The following is a 25408-nucleotide window of genomic DNA, read 5'->3' as shown; positions in this document are numbered from 1 at the left end:
GGGGCAGCCGATAGCTGAAAGGTAAGACAGTGGCTCTCTCTGCTTTTCGGCCCGCTGCAGGACAGCAGCATTCGCTGGCTGCTCGTAACGTTCATGGTTTACATTTGACCCGACAAGGTAAGAGACCAAATGAAGAAGAAGAGGAAGAAGGCTTATTTACTCCCATTAACATCTGATTCTCTGAACCAGTGTGTGCCACCAAGTCTCTCTGTCCTCCCTTGAACCAACTGGAGTACTGTGACCGTTGCACATCCCGCGTGCCGATGTGGCATTCGAGTGCTCTCTCACGCTGTCGGTATTCGCAGATGGCCGGAGGAATCTTCACCGACTTGGGCAACCTGTGCAACGTGGACTGCGCCAACGTCCACCCGCTGGTGTGTCACCTGTGCCGCGAGCAGTACCAGAGTCCGTGTCTGCTGGACTGCTACCACATCTTCTGCGCCCGCTGCCTGCGAGGCCGGACGAGTGACGGCCACCTCAGCTGCCCCCTCTGTGGGTAAGAGTGGGGGGGGGGGGGCGTGTATCGTCATGTTGTTTGTTTGTGTATTTCATTTAGTCAATCAAATCAAATACAATACAATATTATTCTATATAATACATAAAAGAGAAAGGCTGAAAAGGTAAAGGTAGAAGCAAAAAATGCTTATAAATTCCTATCCTAAATTGAAATTAAAATAAATCAGAAAATTTATATAAAATAAACAAAAAACAAAAAATAACAACATATATTTATATATACTACCACATACATCTTCCATATAAATACGTTTTTAATCACATTTATAACTCTCAAGAATTGTTTTTTAAATTATTCCCTTGAAAACCCAAAAGGAGGTCACCATTCTTACATCCATTTCAACATTATTCCATAATTGGACTCCGACAACAGAAATACATCTTCTTTTAATCCCTTTTTTAGCCTTTTGTACCGTGAACTTACAAACATCTCTCAAATCATATTTACACTCATGTATTGAAAATAAACTTTGTGCTTTAGCTCTGTACATCGTCTGCATTATTTTATAATAAACCAAATCATTACATTTCATAACACGTGAGACACGTGACGAGAGAACAAAAGAATCCCTCAAGATGTCAAGATGCGTCACTTTTGGCCTCATTTACCCGAGGAAATATTTAAGGGCATCCCTCATAAGTCATGACGTTCATCAGTGTGTGTTGGTGTCTGTGTGTGTATCAACTATCAGTGTGTGTGTTGGTGTCTGTGTGTGTATCAACCATCAGTGTGTGTTGGTGTCTGTGTGTGTATCAACTATCAGTGTGTGTGTTGGTGTCTGTGTGTGTATCAACCATCAGTGTGTGTTGGTGTCTGTGTGTATCAACTATCATGCAGGAGATTTAAAGCCAGGGTTCTTACACATTTTGATCAATGGATTTCCAGGACTTTTAACCAAATTTCCAAGACCAAACTGAAATCTCGGTATAAATATGAAAGATTTAGAAAATGTAGCGTATCGAGAGCGTACGTCGGCTTATATTTTGAGCGTCTTTCTTTAAAAAACATATTAATTAATTCAAACTCGGCGTAAATGAACACGTGATTATGACATATTTCCAGGACTTTTCCAAAACTTTTATGATTTAAGTTTGTTCCAGGACTTTTCCAGGCCTGGAAATAACCATTTTAAAATGCCATGACTTTTCCAGGTTGTCCATGACCGTACATCAGTTTGGGGTCTGAGGCGGGGGGGGGGGGGGGGGTCTCTGAGCGGTCGCAGCAGCTGCCGGGTCATGCCGGTCTCTCGCCCCCGATGCCCCAGAGAGAACGTTCCTCTCTGACCGGCCCCTCTGGCAAACAAAGCCTGCCCTGGTATTTGGCTCCGGCGGCCGCGGCGTGTGCCAATCGAACGCCGTCACATGACACCGAGTCACGCCATCCCCTCATACGGGGTGACAGGTGACCCCCAGGTGACCTTCAGGTCTGCCGCGTTAACTTTCCCTTCTCCAAAGCACACAGGGATGTAAACGGGAGTCTTTTCTACTGCGTCGGTACAGATTTGTGGATTCCCCTCACGTGTGTGTGTGTGTGTGTGTGTGTGTGTGTGTGAGAATCAACCGGTGATGAGTTTCAGCATCACTGCATTGTGCTACACACAGTTTCACTGATTGATGGTTTTTTTCCGAGCACATTAAGGAAAACATACAATCACCCCCCCCCCCGTCACCAGTGCACACGCTGCACGTGTTTATGAAAGTAAAAAAACAAAAAAGATGTTTGTTCTTTAAAAAAGAAAAGAGAATCACTCCTGATTCCCTCCCGAGTCACAACAGTCCTCCTCACGTCTGACCTCCTCGCCCCCCGCTGTGAGTCAGAATGATTAAATTGCCTCGACAAACCGTGGCTGAACCCCGAAGGCGGCGGCCATGTTGAACCGACTTTGTGGCTGATATGAACCTGTGGAGCTGGAGAAGGTGGAGAAGATGCTGCTGACAGGAGAGGAGAAGCTTTAACTCATTACATGAGGTGCTGAGAAGAAAAACACACACACCATACACACACACACCATACACACACACCATACACACACACCATACACACACCATACACACACACCATACACACACACCATACACACACACACCATACACACACACACACACACACACACACACACACACCATACACACACACACACACACACACCATACACACACCATACACACACACACACACACACCATACACACACCATACACACACACCATACACACACACACATACACACACACCATACACACACACACACACCATACACACACACCATACACACACACACACCATACACACACACCATACACACACACACCATACACACACACACACCATACACACACATACACACACACACACCATACACACACCATACACACACGCACCATACACACACACACGCACACCATACACACACGCACATAACACCCACGCACACACATAACACCCACACACCATACACAGACACAACACACACACACCATACACACTCACACAACACACACACACACACTCCGTGGCTCTGTAAATAACCCGGGCTCCGGCGGCCGACAGCTGCTCCCTCAAGAAGTTTGTAATCTAGGAATTCTCCACTCTATTAGTGGAGCACAATAGATCCCCGTTGCTATGGAGGAACACATTTAGCATCACGGAGGCCCAATCAGAATGAGGTAAACGGCATTCTGGGTAATATCAAACGGGCCCCCCTGCAGATGTGGTTGATGCAAACATCTGCCGATGATGTCATACTGTCTTTTCTTTTTTTCTAATTTGGGTCAACAAGATATCAACTTTTTCCGATTTTATTTAAAATAAAAATGAGTTGATTCATTAATTAAGCACAAGTTGGCTTTTTGGATGGTCAGTTATTCGTTGGCGTAAAGCAGTTGAAAAAAAATCTAAATAAAAAGGTGACATTTGCTGCACATAGGACTCTGAAAAATAATATTTAATCACTTAAATAATGATATATATAATCAGTTTTGCAATCATAGAAATTAATCCCTCATCACAATTAGAATAAAATAATCTTCACGTTAAATCTTTTCAAAAGCATCCCGACTTTAATCTAATAAACTCGTGTGTTCAGCGTGATGCAAATTATATACAGATTGATTATGCAGATTAATTATACAACATTGCATCTTTCAATATCTGCCAATTCAAATATTTAATTAAATTAAATATCTACTGAGATCACACTTCATTTCGATGTGTGTGTAACAACTTTAAAATCAGAGCTGACACAGCGCCACCTCCTGGAGCGCCACGAGAACAGGAGGTGGCAGTTCTCACACATTTTGACCAACTGATTTCATGACTTTAAAACAATTTTCCACGACCAAACCGAAATCTCGGTATAAACATTAAAAATGTAGAACACTTTGCGTATTGAGAGCGTATTGAGCGTCTTTCTTTAAAAAACACATTATTTCAAACTCGGCATAAATGAACATGTGATTTTGACACATCTCCATGACTTTTATGATTTAAGTTTTTTTCAGGACTTTTCCAGGCCTGGAAATGACCATTTTAAAACTCCATGACTTTTCCAGGTTTTCCGTGACCGTACGAACCCTCATAGAAACACACCAAACCACGAGATGAAGGTCTCCTCTTTAATAACTCGTTTATTTTCACTGTACATTTGACACGTCTGTCTGCCGATGACCTGATGACGCCTCAACTTAAACACAAAAAGCATGAAAATATGTCACGGTGTGACGGACACTGGGCGTGTTGACGTGACACGCTCTCATTGGCTGGTTCAGTCCTTTGAGGAGACGCCTTCTCCTCCTCCTCCTGGCATCAGTCGGTCGCCTCCTCCTCCTCCTCCTGGCATCAGTCGGTCGCCTCCTCCTCCTCCTCCTGGCATCAGTCGGTAGCCTCCTTCTCCTCCTCCTTGTACCCGTCGGTCGCCTCCTCCTCCTCCTGGCATCAGTCGGTCGCCTTCTTCTCCTCCTTCTGGTACCCGTCGGTCGCCTCCTTCTTCTCCTCCTCCTGGTCCCCGTCGGTCGCCTTCTTCTCCTCCTTCTGGTACCCGTCGGTCGCCTCCTTCTTCTCCTCCTCCTGGTCCCCGTCGGTCGCCTCCTTCTTCTCCTCCTCCTCCTTGTACCCGTCGGTCGCCTTCTTCTTCTCCTCCTCCTCCTCCTGGTACCCGTCGGTCTTCATGTCGTTGAGGCCCAGCTCCTCGTTCTGCTCGTAGGTGCGCACGTACCTCTCCACGGTGATCTCGGGGTCCGGCTCGGGGGCGTAGACGTTCTGCAGGTAGCTGTTCCCCGCCGGGTCGTCCAGCACCACGTGGACCTCCAGCTCGCCGGCCGCGATCCGGTCGATCTGCTCGCCGAACGCCTGCAGCTTCCGCACGCGCTCCGAGTCGCCGCTGTCGCCGACCACGAAGGGGTTCTTGGCGACCACCAGGTCCTTGACGTCGGTCAGCAGCCCCTCCAGCGTGGTGAACTTGCCGCACACGGCGCCCATGCCCAGCTCGAACTCCAGCTCGGGGATGGCGATGTTGCACGTCTCCGACTTGAGCACGTCGCGCGACATGTCGGCCACGCCCGTGACGCGCAGCGTGATCCGGGTGCCCAGGGCCTCCGTGGCGCCGCCGGACTTCACCTCGTTGGTCCGGTGGCCGCAGGCGTCGCAGTTGGTGGCCATGATGATGACCTCCTTGAAGTGGGGGATCTGGACCAGCTTCATGTTGGTGGAGGCCGGCGCGCAGCACTCGGGGCAGTTGGTGTTGAAGGCCAGGACCTCGCCTCTCATGGTGTCCAGGTCGTTGGCATCCTCCTCCTCCTCCTCCTTCTCCGCCTCCTCCTCTTCCTCCACATCATCATCCGCCCTCAGCCCCAGCTGCGCGTCCTGCCGGGCCGTCCTCTTGAAGTGGGTCACGGCGAGCGCCTCGTCCTTCCGGGGCGCCGCCGGGTTCTCCACGAAGCTGTTGCCGGACGGATCCTCGATGACCAGCGTGAACTCCTCCTCGCCCTCCTTGAGGCTCCTCAGCCTCCGGATGAAGAGGCCGATCTTCTCGGCCGCCACGGGGTCGGCCTCCAGCCGGGCGGGCTGCTCCTGCTCCAGCCCCGTCACCGCCCGGTCCAGGAGGCCCTCGATGGTGGAGAGGGCGCCTTTCTGCGTGAAGGGAGGGATCTCGAAGTCCAGCTCGGGGATCCTGGTGGTCGCGCTGTCGGCCTTCACGACCTCCCGGTTCAAGTCCAGCTTGGTCTTCACTTTGAGGGTGTAGCAGACGCCCTGCTCCTGGATCTGGCCCGCGGACTGGACCTCGGTGTCGGCCCAGTTGCAGTTGGCGCAGCTGAACGAGCTGATGATGACTTCTTTGAAGAAGGGTATTTTGGTGAGGAGTAAACGCGTCGTGCCGTTCAGGTGGCAGTTCATGCACATGCTCTCGATCTCCGTGGGCAGCCAGTCGTCGTCTTCGGCGTTAATATCTTTGAAAAGGTTCTCACCTCGCACGCCTTCCTCCGAAATAACAGACATTTTTTTCCCCGGTTGAATACGTTTCGCCCTCGGAATAACTTGCTAGAACTTTCTAGACCAACCGTCGAGCCCGTCAACACACCTTAGATGTAGTGCGCACTGTGCTTCTCCGTCTGCTTCCGCGTTCTTCTTCTTCTACGGTTGAGAGGTCTTTAAGCTGACGCCTGCCCCCTGCAGGCGCCACGCGGTACTGCGGAGTAACATTCAGGGCGATCACGCGGGTGTTCAACTTTAAATTGAAATACCCAGTCGGTGTAATTAATGTATGTACTTATTTAAATTATGAATTCAGACTTGCAGAATTTATTTTGGACCCCTCTGTCATCTGGAATTATTTTAGTTGTGAGGTCTGATGTATTTGTGGAAGGGATGCTGTATTAAATGCACTATTTGTTCTCAAATTTCAAATCACGTGTGTGTGTGTGTGTGTGTGTGTGTGTGTGTGTGTGTGTGTGTGTGTGTGTGTGTGTGTGTGTGTGTGTGTGTGTGTGTGTGTGTGTGTGTGTGTGTGTGTGTGTGTGTGTGTGTGTGTGTGTGTGTGTGGTCACTTGTTATTTACGTTTTTATTTATTTATTTTTTCTCAAAGGGGATGTGGACTAGAATTGATGTTTTACTTGTGCTGCACTCCCTGTTTTGATCTGGACTCTCTTGACATATATTTATAGACTTGTGTCTATAAATAAAAGAGAAGAAACTTAAAGCTACCCCGACATGACACATAGCCTCCAAATAATTGTATTTAAATCATAATCTACAATGTGGATAGGGACTTGTAAACAAATATAACAAAGTTGGATGCACTTCATCACTGTTCTTCTTGTTGCTTCACTTTCATTCCTTCTTTAGTTTTTTCCTGGCATACATCAACTTGAAGAATATCACTCAAAACGTGACTGCTGATATGTGGTTTCCTCTTTGCCACAGCTACCCGTCCATCCTCAGAGGGAACAGCTCCCTCCCGCCAGAGGACCGGCTGCTCAAGTTCCTGGTTGACAACAGCGCGGACGCTGAGGAGAGCGTGCAGTGCGCCAACTGCGACCAGGAAAGTAGCAAAAAGGTAAGAAGTGACCGACTGACCAACGGCAGTATTCACATATAGGTGACATGCAACATAACATACATACTGAACACAGGCATGTCAACATGTTCAACGTGTGTTACAGTGAGATGTCATGGTTTTAGGGTTATAGAAAGTCCTCCGTATAGATGGTATTCTTCTTTAATTTTGTTTATATATACATGGACAACTACAAGGCACGTGCACAGATGGACCCCTAGTGGTGCTCAAGCACCGGCCCTTTTGCCCTGGATGAGAAAAGTGCTGCCACATTTTTTTCTTCATCAATAAGTATTTAATATATATATATATATAAAAGAAAAAATTATAATAATAAAAAAATATATAAATATATACATACCCTAAGCTTTAACAATTCATTAAAAAAATACATACATTCTATTTGAGAAGGTCCAAAATTATTAGTAAACATGAATAACCCAAACACATTATTAAAAATACAATTTAGGGGGCGCACCCTCATTTTAAGGCAGAGAAATTAACGTAGCTGAAACATGAAGACTCCCACTTACTAAATGTTATTAAGTATTTGCAGATGTTTTTGTCTTCTTGAACATTGGTGCCGTTCTTCATTTATCTAAATTAGTTTAAATCCTTCCGCAACATATTTAGAGTTGACCACTGGGGGGCGCCAAAGTCAGAATTACATCAATTTGACACATAGTGGCTTTAAGACGTGTGTGTTTTTCTTCATGCAGCTTCATTGTGGTGATTGTTTCCCCGTCCAGGACGCAGGAGGGATGTACTACTGCAACACCTGCAGCCAGCCGCTCTGCGGCGCCTGCAGGGAGTCGACCCACAAGGCCAGAATGTTCTCCCACCACGAGATCGTGTCCCTGGCCCAACGCTCCAGGGCCAAGCACCGGAAGTGCCGTGAGTGCAGAATACCGGGCCGGCTGGGCCGGCTGGGCCTTGGTGCAAAAGGCACCGCGCCTCCACTTAGTTTGTGTCTTTGTTTCCGCAGCGCTCCACGAGGAGCCCTACATCCTCTTCTCAACAGAGAACAAGTCGATGCTCTGCATCAAGTGCTTCAGAGACATGCAAGTGTGAGTCGACCCAGAAGTGCTTCCCTTCTTTTATCCTCTCTTTTCTTGTCTTGGTTTCTTGAATAAGGGGTGCAGGCTGCAGCTCGCATATTCAAAGCTTAACCACATTTCCCTGTTTTAGACGTTGCATTTGAAAAGGGTTTGAAGAATCACCCGCATTACCCTCATGTATTGATTATATGATGCCGAGAAGGAGAACGATGGGAGGGGAAAGTCAAAAGGGGAAGATAGTCGGCTCAGTCTGCAGATCTTCAGGGAATTTAAATATGGAATAAAGAATTGCCGTTTCCAAAAAGATATCTCAGAGTTATACCTATCAGTTCACACCTTTTCCAGTTTTATAAATAATTTGATGGATGGATGGATGGGGGCTCGATTTTATTACCTTCGCATTGAAAATGCGGAAGGTTATGTTTTGATCGCCGTGTATTTATTTATTTATTTATTTACTCGTATAACTCAAAAAGTATTAAACCGAATCGCATGAAATTTTGTGGGATGATTGGTTATTATCCGGGGACCATTTGATTCGATTTTGGGATCGATTGGGTCAAAGGTCAAGGTCATGGAAAGGTCAACATCTTCTTTTTACCATAGCACGGTCAATTTTTATCCAATTGGCATGCAACTAATGCCAAAATGTTCATAATTCAATGCCCAATCTTGTGATATGCGAAGGTATGCGCTCTACCAAGTGCCCGTTCTAGTTATATATGTAAAGAGCTTGACAATTAAAAACGAGCGTGAGGGTTTATGGTTGTAGTCGAGCCTGGTCCGAGCTGGCCGATGCTACGCTATGATTGGCCGGTCTCTAATTGAGGGGCGGGACAATTGCAGGACCGTTCCCATATAGTCTTCAGCATTAGCCGATAGGGTGACTTTTGATTTTGTGCTGTCCAATAATGTACATATAGGTCACGTGAGACTCCATTAAGCAACACATTTAAAATAGTAATTTACATGTTTTAGGAGATTTTTTGTTCCAGAAAAAGGTTAAAAAACAACATTTGGATTTGCTTTGAGTGTATAGTTTAAAGTAGTTTTCTGGAGAGTTAGAGCTTTTCCCAGAATCCATTGGATGATCATGATAGCGATGCCTTTGATTGGGTGTTTATACATATAACAATAGGTATTTTGAGAATAACGACAGTGTTCCTTCCCTCTCTCAAAAACGGTCCTTGTGAACATTTATCACCAAACTCAAATTTCCCCGACTCCACTCCATCCAACGCCGTCTCCACCCGAGTCCAACGGAATAAGTTTCCGCAGAATGTTTGCAGCGGAGCATCTTAACGGTGCGGCCCATTAAAAAAAAATACATTTAAAAAAAGCAGCTGCTCCCTCATGAAACCAGTTCTCTCCTCTGATGTTAAACTTGGGAGGAACTTCTCAAGACACACCCACCTTGTACTTTTGCCAAAACCGTGGGATCAAAAACGCAGATCTACAGGGAGGGAGGGGGGGGGGGGGGGTTGGGAGGCACCCACGTCCCACTTTTAATAGAAACATTCTATTAGAAATCCATGTCCATTTAAAAAAAAAAAGAGATTCATTGAAGACCAAAACCGTTCAGAAGCAATTGTGTCATTTTATTTTGAATTATTTTGGAAAAATTCTACCAGAAATCCATGTGCTTTATAATTTTTTTTGCATATAGCTTTGATTGATGGTAACAGTTCCAATCCAGAGCCTCAGGAGCTCCGGGGTCTGAAGTTGTGGGTGGGGGGCCTCGAGCTCCTGAAGGAAGGAGGTCTTCTCCACATTCGACTCCCTGCCGTCTGTCCGTCTGTCCGTCTGTGCCCACAGGGAGAGCCGGACGCACTGCATCGACATCGAGACGGCGCACATGCAGGGCTGTGAGATGCTGGACCGGGCGGTGCTGGTGAGACGACCCGCGGGAGCACTCGTGTGTCGCTCATTACAAATGAAATGTGAATACATAAAACATAAACGCGAGCGTTATCTGGGATTGTTTTGAGACGTTGCTGAACTAATCTGGGGGGGAAGACAATTGTATTCGGTACACTGCTCACGTGATTAAGGATATTAACGCATAGGCTGATGATCAGATGACAAAAAACAACAACAAAATAGCATCTCCAATTAAAAATTGTGTACGGCTAAACACGGCCTCCACGTACTCGTGCATGCAGCTTGACCTTGTCATAAAGGAGCTTGTGATGCAGTTTCTCCTCCTCTTCCTCCTCCTCCTCCTCCTCCAGGTGGTGAAGGAGCTGCAGACCTCGGCTCGGGAGGCGATCCTCCTGCTGAGAGCCATGATCGGAGAAGTGTGTGTGAACGTGGAGGAAGAGGAGAGCGCGATCTGCTCTCTGTTCAGCAGCTTGCAGGTTATGTAACGACCCGGTGGGGAGCGTCTCCTCAGCTCGACTTGGTTATCGCCCTTCATCGTCTCATGAAATGACTTGAAACCACACGTCGGTGCACAAAGACTCTATTTAATATGATTTTTTTAAAGTCTTGAAATGTACTTACTGACATACTCCTTTATTTTTTCTTTATTTCTTAGATCACACTTCAATAGTCAAATTAAGGATTTTTTAAAAAGCTAACATTTTGTTAATCAAATATGTTTTCTATGATTAGTTTGTTGCCATTGCACATGTGTGCATATCTTCAATCGTTGAATGCCAGCTGTATGCCCTATAATGGAGTAGTTTGCTAAAGCAGTGGCCTCATGTGCCCCAAAACGAGATGTATGATAACAACAAACTCACTTTCATGTGATTTGACCGGTTCAGTTATTCAGGTTAACACGTTTAAATATGCTCACCATTTATTTTTATTTTTTACGGTGCAGCATCCTGTTCAAATCATTAGAATAAACTTTTTCCACCTCGTCGTTCTCCGCTCAACACCTCAGGATGACAAAGTTTTTTTGGGGAAATTTTTTCGCACATTTAATTGAAATAAGAAAAAACTGAAATATCCCATAAACTAGTCTTCAAACTGTTTGTCTCTCGCACTTGAGAGGCGTTCCACATCCCTCCACATCCTCTTTGGGAGGTGTCTACACCTCCAAAGCATCAACATGTCAGCGTCCAGGCGCTTCTTCTTTCCATGAAGGCTTCTTCCCGATAACCGTTCATCTAGATGTGATGCATATGCACTTTTATCCACAATGTTTCCCCCAAACCACTCCAAGAATGAACACGTCAAACAGCCAGTGGAGTGGAAAATACATTTGGACTTTTATCTGACTGCCCCTTGATTTGAATACATCAAGTTATGAGTTTTACAAGGTCAGCTTTGAGTCACTTAAAGTGTAAATTAAAGTCTCAGTTACAGAAAACTGGAAAGAAATCTTATCTTTTCTGAAACACATACTTCAAAAATAATTCTGAAGTTAAATTAGATTCAAATAGCTTTTGAGTCTGTGGGTCTTAAATTAGTATCACGTCTGAGGGTGTTTACACGACTCGGCCACTAGAGGTCACTGTTTACCCATTTGTGAGGACAGAAGTGTCTTTTCTTTGCATTGTTAACAATCAAATAGAGCATATTTTATGCCTATTTCTTAAACCAAAATCTTGAACATTCATTCTGTATTCGAGGGCTCAAGGCCATTTCCACAGCAGCAGAGTCGGGAATAAAGGGTTTTATTTTCCTCTGTTCTTGTCTGACAGGAAAAACTAGCGGAGAGAAAGAAGATTCTGCTGAAAGCAGCTCAGAGGTAAAAAAAGAAAAAGATAATCGAAATATAAGATTCACAGGTCGTATGTAAAGACGCTTTTGTTGCTTGTGTCACAAGACGTACCTAATTGCATGCTGTTCCCCGGCTGCCAGCAGGCCCCTGGATAGTTGTTCCATTGTGTCACGCTGCATTGTTGCAGGGACGAGCAGCCGGAGTAATCCCACCAAAATACTTTCTGTTTATGATCCTGAATTAAAAAACCCTCAGTGGGATCAAGGGTTTCAAAGCATGACTGTGCCACTCGTGAGAAGAATGTAGCCGACTTAAAAGACTTGACATACAAAATACACATCACCAAGACCCCAACACACCCTGGATGAGAGCGTTCAGATAGAAAGCAGAGCAGCGTCAACCCCTGAATAAGATGTTAGTATGCCCTCGAGTAGTAATGAAGACACACTGTCTCATATTGTCACTGATCACATAGAGACGTGGCATCTGATGACGTCAACATATCTTAATACAGCCATTACTCCATATCTATGACAGGAATACAAAATGAAATAGAACGGGCACTCGGTAGAGCACATACCTTCGCATATCACAAGATTGGGCATTGAATTATGAACATTTTGGCATTAGTTGCATGCCAATTGGATAGAAATTGACCGTGCTATGGTAAAAAAGAAGATGTTGACCTTTTCATGACCTTGACCTTTGACCCGATCGATCCCAAAATCTAATCAAATGGTCCCCGGATAATAACCAATCATCCCACCAAATTTCATGCGATTTGGTTTAATACTTTTTGAGTTATACGAGTAACACGCATACAAATAAATAAATAAATAAATACACAGCGATCAAAACATAAACTTCCGCATTTTCAATGCGAAGGTAATAAGAAATATATGTTATTGTTTATGTGGAATAAGAATGTTGTGGTTGCTCTTGTTTTACACCAACAAAAGAAACACGAAGGATTTGTCTTTGGCTTTTCGAGGACATTGATAAGTGGCTTTGTGACCAAAGTAAAGCCAGAGTTTGTAACTCGATATAAGATAAGTAAGATATTCGAGTTACATTTGTCAAAATATCCAACCTGGACTCTTATTCAAACGAAGGTAGCTCGCAGCATTAGCCGTTAAAAGTTGCTGAATCTAGAGATAAAGTTGCTGTTGGCAGAACCGGACACGCCCCTCCCTCCAGACCTCCCTCCAAAGCCACGCCCCCAAAATCGGTGTGTGAAATGCAATGATTGGACGGGCTCATTACAGCCCTGCAGCAGCTGCAGGTTGTGTTCCCTCTCTTTTTTTAAGGAACTGTCAGGATTACTAACCCTGACTTTAATGGGAGTTTGCATAATTTTTTTAAAATCGGCAATCATTTGCAGCTGGTGCAGAAACAAAGTGACAAGTCACCGAATTGAGAAACGACTTTGTGAAAACAGGATGATGACACCCTCTCGTCCATTAATTTAACATCAACTCACACTTAAATAATGAAAAACACACAACTTCCCCACCGCGATAATTGAAGTTTGATTTAATGTCATCTGATGTTTGCAAAAGTAATTGATGAATAAGATGAAATTATTGTATATCAGGCAATTGGGAGCATTTGAGTGCCTCTTAACGGCTGTCGCACGGCGACGGCTGAGCCAGTGGCTCGCAGCTAGCGGTGCAAACAGTGCTAAAAGTGCAAACAGTGCTAATGGTGCAAACAGTGCTAACAGTACAAACAGTGCTAATGGTGCAAACAGTGCTAACAGTGCAAACAGTGCTACAGATGCAAACAGTACAAACAGTGCTAATGGTGCAAACAGCGCTAACAGTACAAACAGTGCTAACAGTACAAACAGTGCTAATGGTGCAAACAGCACTAACAGTACAAACAGTGCTAACAGTACAACAGTGCTAATGGTGCAAACAGTGCTAACAGTACAACAGTGCTAATGGTGCAAACAGTGCTAACGGTGCAAACAGTGCTAACAATACAAACAGTGCTATCGGTGCAAACAGTGCTAATGATGCAAACAACGCGAACAGGTGCAAACAGTGCTAACAATACAAACAGTGCTATCGGTGCAAACAGTGCTAATGATGTAAACAGTGCTATTGGTGCACGTTACCTTAACAGTGCAAATGGCCTTAACGGTGTAAACAGCGCCAACAGTGCAAACAGCCCTAATATCTTTTCAGAAATAATAGTTTTATGCTTTATGAATCCCATATGTTGCACTTTTCTTTTTTAAAGATGTACAATATGGTTCATGCAGCAGCTCTTCATAAATATATATTTAGCTATTTCTTTAAACTGCAAACATCCAAATTCCAGATGTAAAAAATAAAATCGGAGCTCTTTTCCTCTTCGGCGTGTGCTCCATCTGCACCGACGTGTGATCGAATGAGAACTATTTTGTCCATGTGAGTGAGTGTCTCCAGTTGCACTCTGTGGGGATCTCTAATGAGATTGTTTGTGTCCTCCATCTCTCTCGCTCTCTCTCTCTCTCCATCTCTCTCTCTCTCCCCGTTGCCTGGAAGCCGTCCAGAGTCTGGGCTCCCGGAAGAGTGTTAAAGGCTATTTATGTCGGGCTCTGTGTGTAGACGGAGAAGACAGATGGATTAGTTTAGAGAGATATGGAGGATGTCGTTGGGTGGTTTTTTTACGCCTGCTGAGCTGAATCCTCTGGAGTTTATACGGCAGCCACTAATGTGAAGGTGTAGCGTTACCTTGTTTGTTTTGTATGTGTTCACAGTCAACACGAGGAGAAGGAGAAAGCACTCAAGGAGCAGCTCTCGCACCTCACTGCCCTCCTCCCCACCCTGCAGGTAGAGTGAGATGAGGGGTAGCGGGATGATTAATGGAGGAGGGAAGTAGAAAGTATGTTCTGATACACATCCGAGTTTAGTTTTTAAGAAACTTTTCTTTAGTCTTTACTTGTGAAAAACCAATAACCCACCCCGTTATGGTCTTTGAACAGTTATTTAAAGGGACTCAATTGAGAAGTTTACATTGGAAATTGCTCTCTGGGACTTTTTGTTGTAAAAAAAAAAAGGGGAAATATCAGTAAAAACTCATTTGTTCAATGCTTGTTGGCATCATTTTGGGTATCTGGAGTTCCTACCAACCCACAAACTGTGAAATGGGAAAACCCAGTCAGTTGTTCAGAAAATATGTGACAACAAGCCGTAAAGTTGGCTGCTCTCCCGACATCACAGGCTCATTATAACCTCTATGTATATATATATATATATATATATATATATACAGTTTATATATTTGTATTTTTATATATCCTTATAATTCTAATATATATTGATATTTTTATATATATATATTTTATATTTATATACATTTATATTTTTATCTTAAAATATATATATATGTATACATATATATATATTTATTTGTATTTTCATATATATTTATAATTTTAATATATATTTATATATTTATAAATATATTTTATATTTATATATATTTTTATTTTTATCTACAAATATATATTTATATGTATACATATATATATTTATTCTAATTTGAATATATATTTATAATTTGAATATATATTTATATTTTTATAGATATATATATAGAATTAAAGAACAAAATTATGAAGCATTTTCTGATCTCATATGCAATTAAAATATTGCAAACAAATTCTGGAATATTATTAGCGATTGAAATATTTTGCTTATTAAACTGAAATATTCATTCCCCTAAATATAATATTAGAAAAAAAGCATATCAGTAGAAGTAATATTAGAATATCATGAAAAGAATTTTAGTAAGGTATTTAACAAAATCCTTTGCCTTGTCCTTGAATACAAACACTCATAGTTCTTTCTTTTTTACTTGAAACACTGTTAAATATTACAATTTTTTTGAGATAGGATTTTAGAGTTTTCAATATTTGATTTATAATCAGGAAAAAGGGTAAAAAATAAAAAGGCTTGCAATATTTCAGTTAATTGTAATGAATCCAGAATCATGACATTTTTTTTTTTCAATTGCATAGAAAAAAAATAAACTTTATCACAATATTCTAATTTTCTGAGACAGTCCTGTATATATGAAAAAAAATATTTATATACATTTATATTTTTATCTTGAAATATATGTATATATATACATATTTTTATTTCTATATATATTTATAATTTTAATATATATTTATATTTTTAGATATATATTTTATATTTATATATATTTTTATTTCTATCTACAAATATATATTTTATATATACATATCAACTTAATTATGCATTTATTTTTGGGATTAATTTGAAACCATCGATCCTGCCGGTGTCTCATATTCCACGCAGCTTGTTTTGTAAATCTAAAATTGCCTCTGATGTTTTCAGGTGCACCTCGTCACATGTTTGGCCTTCCTCAGCTCCGCCAACAAGTTTGAGTTTTTGGACATGGGCTACGTGAGTGCTGCCACGACAACGAGGAACTATATACATGTATATAATATATGTATGTATATATATAGAGAGAGAGAGTTGCAGTGATGCAATACAAGTCCTGTGCTTACAGTAAGAGAGGAGTGAGGAACGTCAATACGTAAACCTGTGTGTGTGAAAAGATAACGTTTGGACGGCACGTTGTGGTTGTGGGACCGGGTCTCCTGAACACGCCTCACAAACACCTCGGGTTCGTTCCCCGAGAGTTTCCTCGGCAGGAGGAAACTTCCAGTGCTCGCTGTGGAGGGTTGATCTTCTCTCAGGAAGCCGGCGGGTCGAGATGAAACGCATCACTTGTGTTGTTCCTGCTCACACAGCAACTCATGGAGCGGCTGAAGAGGATCGTAAAGCTGCCTCACCGACTGAGACCAGCGCAGAGCAGCAAAGTGAGTAGGAGGAGCCTTCCTGCAGGGAGGAGGGAGGAGGGAGGAGGGAAAGAGGGACGAGAGAAGAGGGAAGAGGGAAAAGGGAAAGAGGGAAGAGAGAAAAGGGAAACAGGGGAAGATGGAAATGGGAAGAAGGAAAGGGGAAAGGGGAAGAGGGAAATGGGAAGAGGGGAAGAGGGAAATGGGAAGGGGAAATGGGAAAAAGGAAAAGGGGAGAAGGAAAGGGTAAAAGGGAAGATGGAAGAGGGAAGAAAGAAAAGGGAAAACAGAAGAGGGAAAAGGGAAATGGGAAGAGCGAAATGGGAAAGGGGAAAAGAGAAAAGGGAAGATGGAAAAGGGAAATGGGAAGAGGGGAATGGGAAAGGGGAAAAGAGAAAAGGGAAGATGGAAAAGGGAAAGGGAAGATGGAAGAGGGAAAAAGGAACAGGGAAAAGGGAAGAGGGAAAGGGGTAAGGGAAAAAGGGGAAGAGGGAAATGAGAAAAAGGAAAAGGGAAAAGAGATGAAGGAAAGGGGAAAAGGGAAGATGGAAGAGGGAAATGGGAATAGGGAAGAGGAAAAGGGTAAAAGGGAAGTGGGAAGAGGGAAGAGGGAACAGGTTTTCATCCACTTCCTCCCGATGCAGTTTCACCTCAACACATCAACATCACGACGGTGCACACACGAGAGAACACACACACACCTCCTCCACAACAACACGTTACCGTGACGACACAACTCTAGTCTTCCGAGCAGCGCATGCAGGAGCAGCACACGTCCAGCAGCAGCCGGTTCGTGATTCCCGGAGCATCATCGCCGCGTCTCCTCCACACAGCTCAGTTTCGTGCTGCAACGAAAAATCCCCCAAAAATGTCTACGAGAGCAGAAACATCCGGAATGTTGACACATTTTGGCAAAGATTAGCTCCGGTGACTGTGAAGGCCCCGGAATATATCACACACCTCATTTGCATACTCATTAAAACAGTCACTCCGACAGATTGCACTCAGAATAACTTAAATGAAGAGTGACACGCTGAGACTCTGAGATAACACGTCTTGAGAAACAACTACAATGAAACGAGGATTACTATATCTTTATTTCATAATGTGTAGGTTTTTCTTCTATCTTTTGAATGTTGTACTTGTTACCTTCGCATCGAAAATGCGGAAGGTTATGTTTTGATCGCCGTGTATTTGTATGCGTGCGTGTTATTCGCATAAGTCAAAAAGTATTCAACCGAATCGTATGAAATTTGGTGGGATGATTGGTTATTATCCGGGGACCATTTGATTAGATTTGGGGATTGATCGGGTCAAGGTCAAGGTCATGAAAAGGTCAACATCTTCTTTTTACCATAGCACGGTCAATTTGTATCCAAGTGGCATGCAACTAATGCCAAAATGTTCATAATTCAATGCCCAATGTTGTGATATGTGAAGGTATGCGCTCTACCAAGTGCCCATTCTAGTTTTCTACTTGTTTTTTTGTTGCTTTTAAATGCTGATGGTAAGAATAATGCTGATGGCTGTAATTATTATCATTAAATGATGCTATTGCTATATTGTTTGGTACCATTAGTATTCATATATTGTCGGGTTAACTATCCAAATGGACCTCAATCGTCCATTTCTGCTGTAATTTAATGACTTTCTCATTTATTTATCAACTGGCGTTTTTCTATTTTTCATATAAAGAATAATTCACATGATGTTCTTACGAGACTAAGTGCTGTTCTCTCCGTCTTCCGTCAGATCAACACCGACTACAGAAGTGAGTTTGCTCGCTGCCTGGAGCCCTCGCTGCAGCTCGGGCAGCGCGGCCCCCCCTCCGCCGTGGCGGCGAGGTGAGGCCCTGCAGCCGGGCGTCACGTGACCGGCATTACTAGATATTCCCTAACTCTCGGGGCATCTTTTGGATTCTTCCAAGAAAAGCAGGAAAAAGTCTGGGCAGGAAAACATTTTGTTGTTGTTGAAAGAATCCAAAAGCACAGATGGAAGAGTGAGAGGAAAGGAGGCACATGGAAGTTATTCTGTCTGTCTGTAAGCTCTGGACACGGTGATGTAACTCACCTTGTTGCACGGTTTGATTTCCTAGGTTTGTTTCTAGAATCACATCAAATAACCAGAAAATATTTTTTTATTTAAACACCCATCCCTGCTCCTGTTGTCCCTTTACCCTGATGGATCAGCCCCCCCCCCCCACCCCCACACACACACACTGCATCCTGCACCGGGTCAAGGGCGCTAAGCAAGTTGTAAAGGAGAGTCGTCATCATGCTGGCATTAGTGTGCGGGCTTAAGAACTTGTGAGTGAACAGTCGGGGGGGGGAGATCGGTGGCCGGCCCGGCCGCCACTATTTTTATCGTGATTTCACAGAACTCTCCAGGATTCATCTGGAAGTCGGCGCGTCGGGGCCACTTTGTTCCTCGCCGCTGATGTCACAGCTTTGATCGGCGTCGGGTTGATGGGAGGTCAGGGACTGGATGGGCAGAGCATGACAAGAGTAGGGTGGAGAGAGGGAGGGAGAGAGAGAGGGAGAGAGAGGTAAATGGTGTCCACAGCTCCTCTGTTGCATCACCACTGGGCAGGAGGGAAGGAGTCCGAGCCGGCCGGACGCACAGGTACATCTCTACGTGTTTTTATTATTTTAAAGTTCTTGCATCGTCTCTGTCGGCGTCTCGGTGCGATCCCCTCGGAGACGGAGCGTTCCTCGTGGAGCGAATATCGATTGCTTGAATTGTCGAGGCGTCTCCGGCCCTCTACACCCTCGGTGAACACCTGGTGGTGACGACAGGCGTTACCCAGGGTGCTTCACTCCACGCTCATTCGGCTCCACGAGGCGAGCAGACGGATCCCTCCTCGCCGTATGGTCGTTTTCAGGACGACGCCCACGTGGCGCCGCGTTGTGTCTGAAGACTTCCATCGGCGTCTGAGCGCTCCCTTCCTCCTCGAGCGCGGGATGCCAACCCGGCATGCGGGGAGGGGGAGGGGGGGAGGGATCCGGTGGCCGGCCAGCTGGCGGCGGCGAGGGGGGGGGGAGCCCTATTTGTGTCGTATAGTTTTCCCAGAACAGAAGCGGAGTCGGTGTTCTTTCGTGCGACTGATGCTTTGGCGCCGTCTCGGCGGAGGCGAAGACATCTGAGCGTTATGAGCGACAAGCGAGCTGCGCTTCAGAGGCCTGAGGTATCATCTGTATTCACTCAGGTAGTCTCACTGATCCCAGATCAGTTGTTTGAAGCCGGCTCTCTGACACAGTGTGGGTCAACCAAGTGTGTGTGTGTGTGTGTGTGTGTGTGTGTGTGTGTGTGTGTGTGTGTGTGTGTGTGTGTGTGTGTGTGTGTGTGTGTGTGTGTGTGTGTGTGTGTGTGTGTGTGTGTGTGTGTGTGTGTGTGTGTGTGTGTGTGTGTGTGTGTGTGTGTGTGTGTGTGTGTGTGTGTTTTTTTGAGTAGTGCTCGGCAGGCGGTGCAGAGCAGCCAATAAAAGACGCTTTTTAGTAAAGTGTGAGTCACCTCGACCTTCCAGAGGTCCGTCAGCCTGCAGGCAGAACTGGCTGCCCCAAAATATGATACAGTTTGCTGCTGCAGGGATGTAAATGCGTCCATAAGGAGAGGAGAGGAGAGAGAGGAGAGGAGAGAGGTGCTCAGTGTATCCTAAACGTCCCCCAGCACCCGATAGGCCGATAGCAGCATCTCTAGGGGCGGGGCCAGGTGAAGCTGACTCCGCCCTGACTAAGACTATTAATGAGGAACGTCTTCAGTCTGCTCTTCATCAGTAATCCGCTCATGCTTCCCCCCCTCAGGCACCAGTCCCCTCTCTCCGTGGCGTCCCCGTCTCTCAGCGAGATGCCTCTGGGCTCGCTGTGCAGCCGCAGGCCGACATGTCACCGCAACATCTGCACCAAGGTGCTGCTGGCCGAGGGCCGGGAGACGGCCTTCACCGAGCACTGCCGCAGCTACGAGGGCACCTACAGGGTGAGTCCTGGGACCAGTGGGGCTAGTGCTGGGACCAGTGCTGGGACCAGTGGGACCAGTCCTGGGACCAGTGGGACTAGTGCTGGGACCAGTGAGACTAGTGCTGGGACTAGTGTGGGACCAGTGGGACTAGTGTGGGACGAGCGCTGGGACCAGTATGACTAGTGGGACTAGGGCTGGGACCAGTGAGACCAGTGGGACTACTGCTGGGACCAGTGGGACTAGTGTGGGACTAGTGCTGGGACCAGTCCTGGGACCAGTGGGGCTAGTGCTGGGACCAGTGGGACTAGTGTGGGACCAGTGGGACTAGTGCTGGGACCAATCCTGGGACCAGTGGGACTAGTGCTGGGACCAGTGGGGCTAGTGCTGGGACCAGTGGGACTAGTGCTGGGACCAGTACTAGGACCAGTGGGACTAGTGCTGGGACCAGTACTGGGACCAGTGGGACTAGTGCTGGGACCAGTGGGACTAGTGCTGGGACCAGTCCTGGGACCAGTGGGACTAGTGTGGGACTAGTGCTGGGACCAGTGAGACTAGTGCTGGGACTAGTGTGGGACCAGTGGGGCTAGTGCTGGGACCAGTGGGACTAGTGTGGGACCAGTGGGACCAGTCCTGGGACCAGTGGGACTAGTGCTGGGACCAGTGGGACTAGTGCTGGGACCAGTGGGACTAGTGCTGGGACCAGTGGGACTAGTGCTGGGACCAGAGGGACTAGTGTGGGACCAGAGGGACTAGTGCTGGGACCAGTGAGACCAGTGCTGGGACCAGTGCCTCTTTAGTGGCCGCCATTAGCAGCGTTCTCCCTCAACACTCATTTGACATCACATCCCGGTTGAACTTTAGCGCACTGTCCCTTTAAAGGAGATCGTCTCAGCGCTATGAGCTACATGCTAACGTCATGCTAACGTCGCGCTCAGCAGGCGCTGTTGTCCGCCACGCTAACGTCTTAGCGTGTGGTTAGAACGTGCTACTCGGCCCCAAACACACACAAAGTGACGTGCAGCAGATACTGGGGGGAATATTGTGAGTTTGGTCAAGTTTTGGCCATAAAAACACGAAAAAAGAACAGAAGTCCTTTTGGTTCTCCGAGGTTTGAGTCGTTTCTCTGTGTCTGGAGACACGTTGTTCAAACCGCCGCAGCAGCTCCTCCTCCCGGGCCCCAGGAGCCGCTCCTCAAAGCTCGCGGACGAACGCTCCGCCTTTCGGACCTCGGAGTCACGTTCCCCCTCGGTTACAGACCCTCCAGGCGGAGATCCAGAATCTGAAGGACCAGGTCCAGGAGCTGCACCGGGACCTGACCAAGCACCACTCCGTCATCAACACGGACAGGATGGGGGAGGTCACGGAGCGCTCGCTGCACATCGACAGCCAGATCGCGTCGCAGCACGCCGCCGTGGAGACGATGAGGGGCACGTTCGAAGAGGTGAGCGGGTACCTGGACGATGACCTCCGCCGGAGGCCCCCGCCGCATGCGGACAGGCTGGTTCAGGCGGGGGAACGAAGCACCCCCCCCCCCTCGAGAGTGATGTGAGGATCATCTTTCCTCATTCTCCTCACAGGTCTGGGACGAGACTTTTCAGAGGGTCACCAACGAGCAGGACATCTATGAAGGTCCGTCTTCTGATTTAAAGATAATAAGTATCGCTCAAACGTTTTGAGTGTTTTTATCGTTTTATCCAACTGGTTTCAGCCCAGCTTCACGACCTGATGCAGCTGAAGCAGGAGAACTCGTACCTGACCACCATCACCAGGCAGATCAGCCCCTACATCCTGTCCATCGCCAAAGTCAAGGAGAGGCTGGAGCCCAGGTGTTCAGAGGATAGATTACTATTTTTTTACATTTTTATACATATATATATATATATATAATTTAAATATGTATATATAATTATATATCCTATTTTCTTAATTTTACATATATTTAAATAAATATATTTATATAGGTAGATATATATACACATATTTATGTTTACAAATATATATAATTAAATATTTATATATAAATATTTATTTATATATATTTAAAAATATATATATATACAAATATATATAACGCTATATTGGTTGAATAATGGCAGTAGTTGGGAGGAAATAGAAGCCACCAGAGCAGCTTTGATTTGAAGTACACTAGACAAAAAAAGGAGATAAAGAAAGAAAGATGTTGCATGTCATGTGAATCTAAATTGTAACGCGTGGCTTCAGAAAACAAAAACAATCCGTCTTTTAAAGCTGTGTTGTTTTCCTCTTCATGAAAGACGAAAACAGAGTTCAACATGAAAGGACGAGTGAGGCTCGGTAAATTAATCCGTTGTCAACAAATCCCCAAAAAGACCAAAACCAACAGTGAAGTATATTTATCCTAAGTAGCTTCTTCCTCCTGTGACATCGCTGCACCGGGTGACACGTTACTTCATCACCAGGAACACACACACACACACACATGCTGGAGTTTATCTTCACACCGTTCTGCTGCAGTGAATAGTCACCGGAGCTGCAAATTTGTTTTAATCTGCGGCTGAAAATAGTCGACATCCAGCTGCAGGTGCTTCGCTCCCGTTCGCATCGCGCTTGCTAAAAAACTCCAGCGTCTGTTTTGGGGGGAAATTCCTGAGCCTTGTTAACGAATACGTCTTTATAGTTGTGAGGTGTGCTTAAGGATTTCCATATTAAGGAGGAGCAAAGGGACCCGGGGGCCTGAGTGAGCCACAGACTGAGTCGGGGGTTCTGTAACAACTCGATGGAAATGGTCCTAAATCAGAATCTTCTTTTTAGGTTTCAGGAGCCGAAAAAGCTCCACGACGACCGCACGGAGACGATGCTGAAGGTCTACGAAGAGAGCGCCGTGGCGAAGGACGGCCAAGACGGGTACGGGCAACCCAACCCGGAATTCAGAGATTAGTGTCTAGCTTTGTGAATGAGCTGATTGAAACATTGATATATTTGCAGTATTACGAAATTGTGTGGCAACTTTGTACACATCAAAAAAGATTGAACTATTCACAAAATTCCAAAAAAGATTGAACTATTCACAAAATTCCAAAAAAGATTGAACTATTCACAAAAATCCAAAAAAGATTGAACTATTCACAAAATTCCAAAAAAGATTGAACTATTCACAAAATTCCAAAAAAGATTGAACTATTCACAAAATTCCAAAAAAGATTGAACTATTCACAAAATTCCAAAAAAGATTGAACTATTCACAAAATTTAAAAAAAGATTGAACTATTCACAAAATTCCAAAAAAGTTTGAACTATTCACAAAATTCCAAAAAAGATTGAACTATTCACAACATTCCAAAAAAGGGGACTCCTGACTTGCTAAACTTTAAAACCGGAGTTTTGAGTTCTTCACTCAAATCCACCGGGACCTGAAATCTCGAGGACCTCCAGCAGGGGGAGGGTCTCCAGCCTCGGGAGACTTCCAGCGTATGGGGAGACAAAAAAAGCCACTTGGTCGCCTTACAAATGTGACAAGAATCATGTAAAAAAGTTTATTAAAAATCCTCTGAGTTTGTGGTCGTGGATCCCCGCGGCCTTGTTCTAGTCGTATCCGGGCAGGATTCAACACACGTTTTCAAAATATATATATATATTTTTTTTTATGAAACTCCTCCACAGTGACAGCCAGCCCTGCGTCGCAGACCCGGACCGGCACAAGAACAACCGGCCTCCGATCCTCGAGTCGGCCGACGGCTCCGTGAAGACCGGCCGCCCGGCCCGGCCCAGGGTTGCCACGGAGACGTCCAGCCATAATGAGACGCCTTCGTAAAAGAAAAACACGAACCACGATGCCACGACATCACGACGAGCAGCTCGCCGGGAACGGCGTGTCCGGAGACTCCGAGGCGTGAGAGCTCGGATGGACGCGGGAGGTCAAAGGTCAAAGACCGTCGGACGAAGAAAACAAAGAATCACTCGGACGTGTAGAAGATCCGACTGGAGCCCAGAGAATGTCTTTTTCTGTTTTAGTCGCTCTGTTTGTGTAAAAAGATAAGTATGCCGAGAGTGTGAATTATGGCCCTGTCTGTTTTCTTTCACAGTGTGTGTGTGTGTTGAATATTTTTTTCGATTCTTTGCATAAAACATTTTCTTTGGGGTGTGAGGAGGGGGGGAGGAGGCTGATGATGGATGACCGCCCGGGTCGGTGAACAGATGGAACGCAGCGAATGCAACGAGGTGTGATGTCATCCGGGGTGTCAGTCACGTGTTGACGTGTGTGTGTCTCTTTAAAAATGAGGCTGTCATTTCCAGGATGGCGTCTGCAGATTTAAATATATATATTTTTTCTTTCTTATTTTTTACCATCATGCAAGAAGTGGAAACACTTTAATTTCAGCGGCGTGGGAATGTAACCGGCCTTTTTTTGTTTTTTTTGTTGAGACTCCACCCTCAACATCCCAGCCGACCAAAGCTCCATCTCGACATACGTGTTCCTCGTGGTTTGCCCCTCGACTAAACGCCGATGTCAGCGTCGTGTTTTCGGGCCCTGCGGGAAGCAGCAAGCGTCTTTCCTCCTCCTCTTCCTCCCTTGTATTCTTTTGATATTTATCATGTTGGGATGTTCGCGGTGGAACATGAAGGCCTGATCCAGTGGTGTACTCCTCGGGAAATATGTTAGTGCCCCCTAACCAGCCATGTTGAGTTAAATACACAGTGCTGTGCCATCAGTGTCAGATTTAATATAGAAAATATACAATTATGTTTATGAACTTACACTTGTATTCTATTTTTATTTTATTTTTTTAATGGATGCTAATTTTAAATTAGTTTTTTTAACAAATCTCGCGTGTCCCTCGGAGTGTCTTCACGT

General features: G+C 45.2%; 2 protein-coding genes across 9 annotated transcripts; one reads left to right on the top strand and one right to left on the bottom strand.

The window, feature by feature from the left end:
• The first annotated feature begins 17 nt into the window (after positions 1-17).
• rnf207a (ring finger protein 207a) lies at positions 18-25311 on the top strand. 8 transcript variants are annotated; one of them, XM_056437188.1, is made up of 17 exons: positions 18-496; positions 6935-7067; positions 7787-7961; positions 8053-8134; positions 9941-10016; positions 10357-10482; positions 11779-11825; positions 14545-14617; positions 16154-16222; positions 16576-16644; positions 18376-18467; positions 20424-20595; positions 21833-22018; positions 22155-22206; positions 22286-22403; positions 23368-23460; positions 24217-25311. In XM_056437188.1, the coding sequence occupies exons 1-17, from the start codon at positions 264-266 to the stop codon at positions 24365-24367; spliced, it is 1947 nt and encodes a 648-aa protein (XP_056293163.1). In that variant the 5' UTR covers positions 18-263; the 3' UTR covers positions 24368-25311. The 8 variants fall into 8 exon arrangements, with proteins under 8 accessions (XP_056293163.1, XP_056293162.1, XP_056293168.1 ...); XM_056437191.1 differs by having other exon boundaries at positions 19-496; positions 7817-7961; XM_056437190.1 differs by lacking the exon at positions 11779-11825 and having other exon boundaries at positions 65-117; positions 306-496; positions 9941-10065; positions 10357-10498.
• On the bottom strand, positions 4117-6132 carry zpr1 (ZPR1 zinc finger). Its single transcript, XM_056437195.1, has one exon. The coding sequence runs from the start codon at positions 6007-6009 to the stop codon at positions 4450-4452; it is 1560 nt and encodes a 519-aa protein (XP_056293170.1). The 5' UTR covers positions 6010-6132; the 3' UTR covers positions 4117-4449.
• Positions 25312-25408: the final 97 nt, after the last annotated feature.

Source organism: Pseudoliparis swirei, chromosome 18 (assembly GCF_029220125.1).
Source record: "Pseudoliparis swirei isolate HS2019 ecotype Mariana Trench chromosome 18, NWPU_hadal_v1, whole genome shotgun sequence".
NCBI classification, from domain to species: Eukaryota; Metazoa; Chordata; class Actinopteri; order Perciformes; family Liparidae; genus Pseudoliparis; species Pseudoliparis swirei.
Note: the sequence above shows the minus strand (reverse complement) of the source record. Positions and strands in the feature narration are given on the sequence as shown.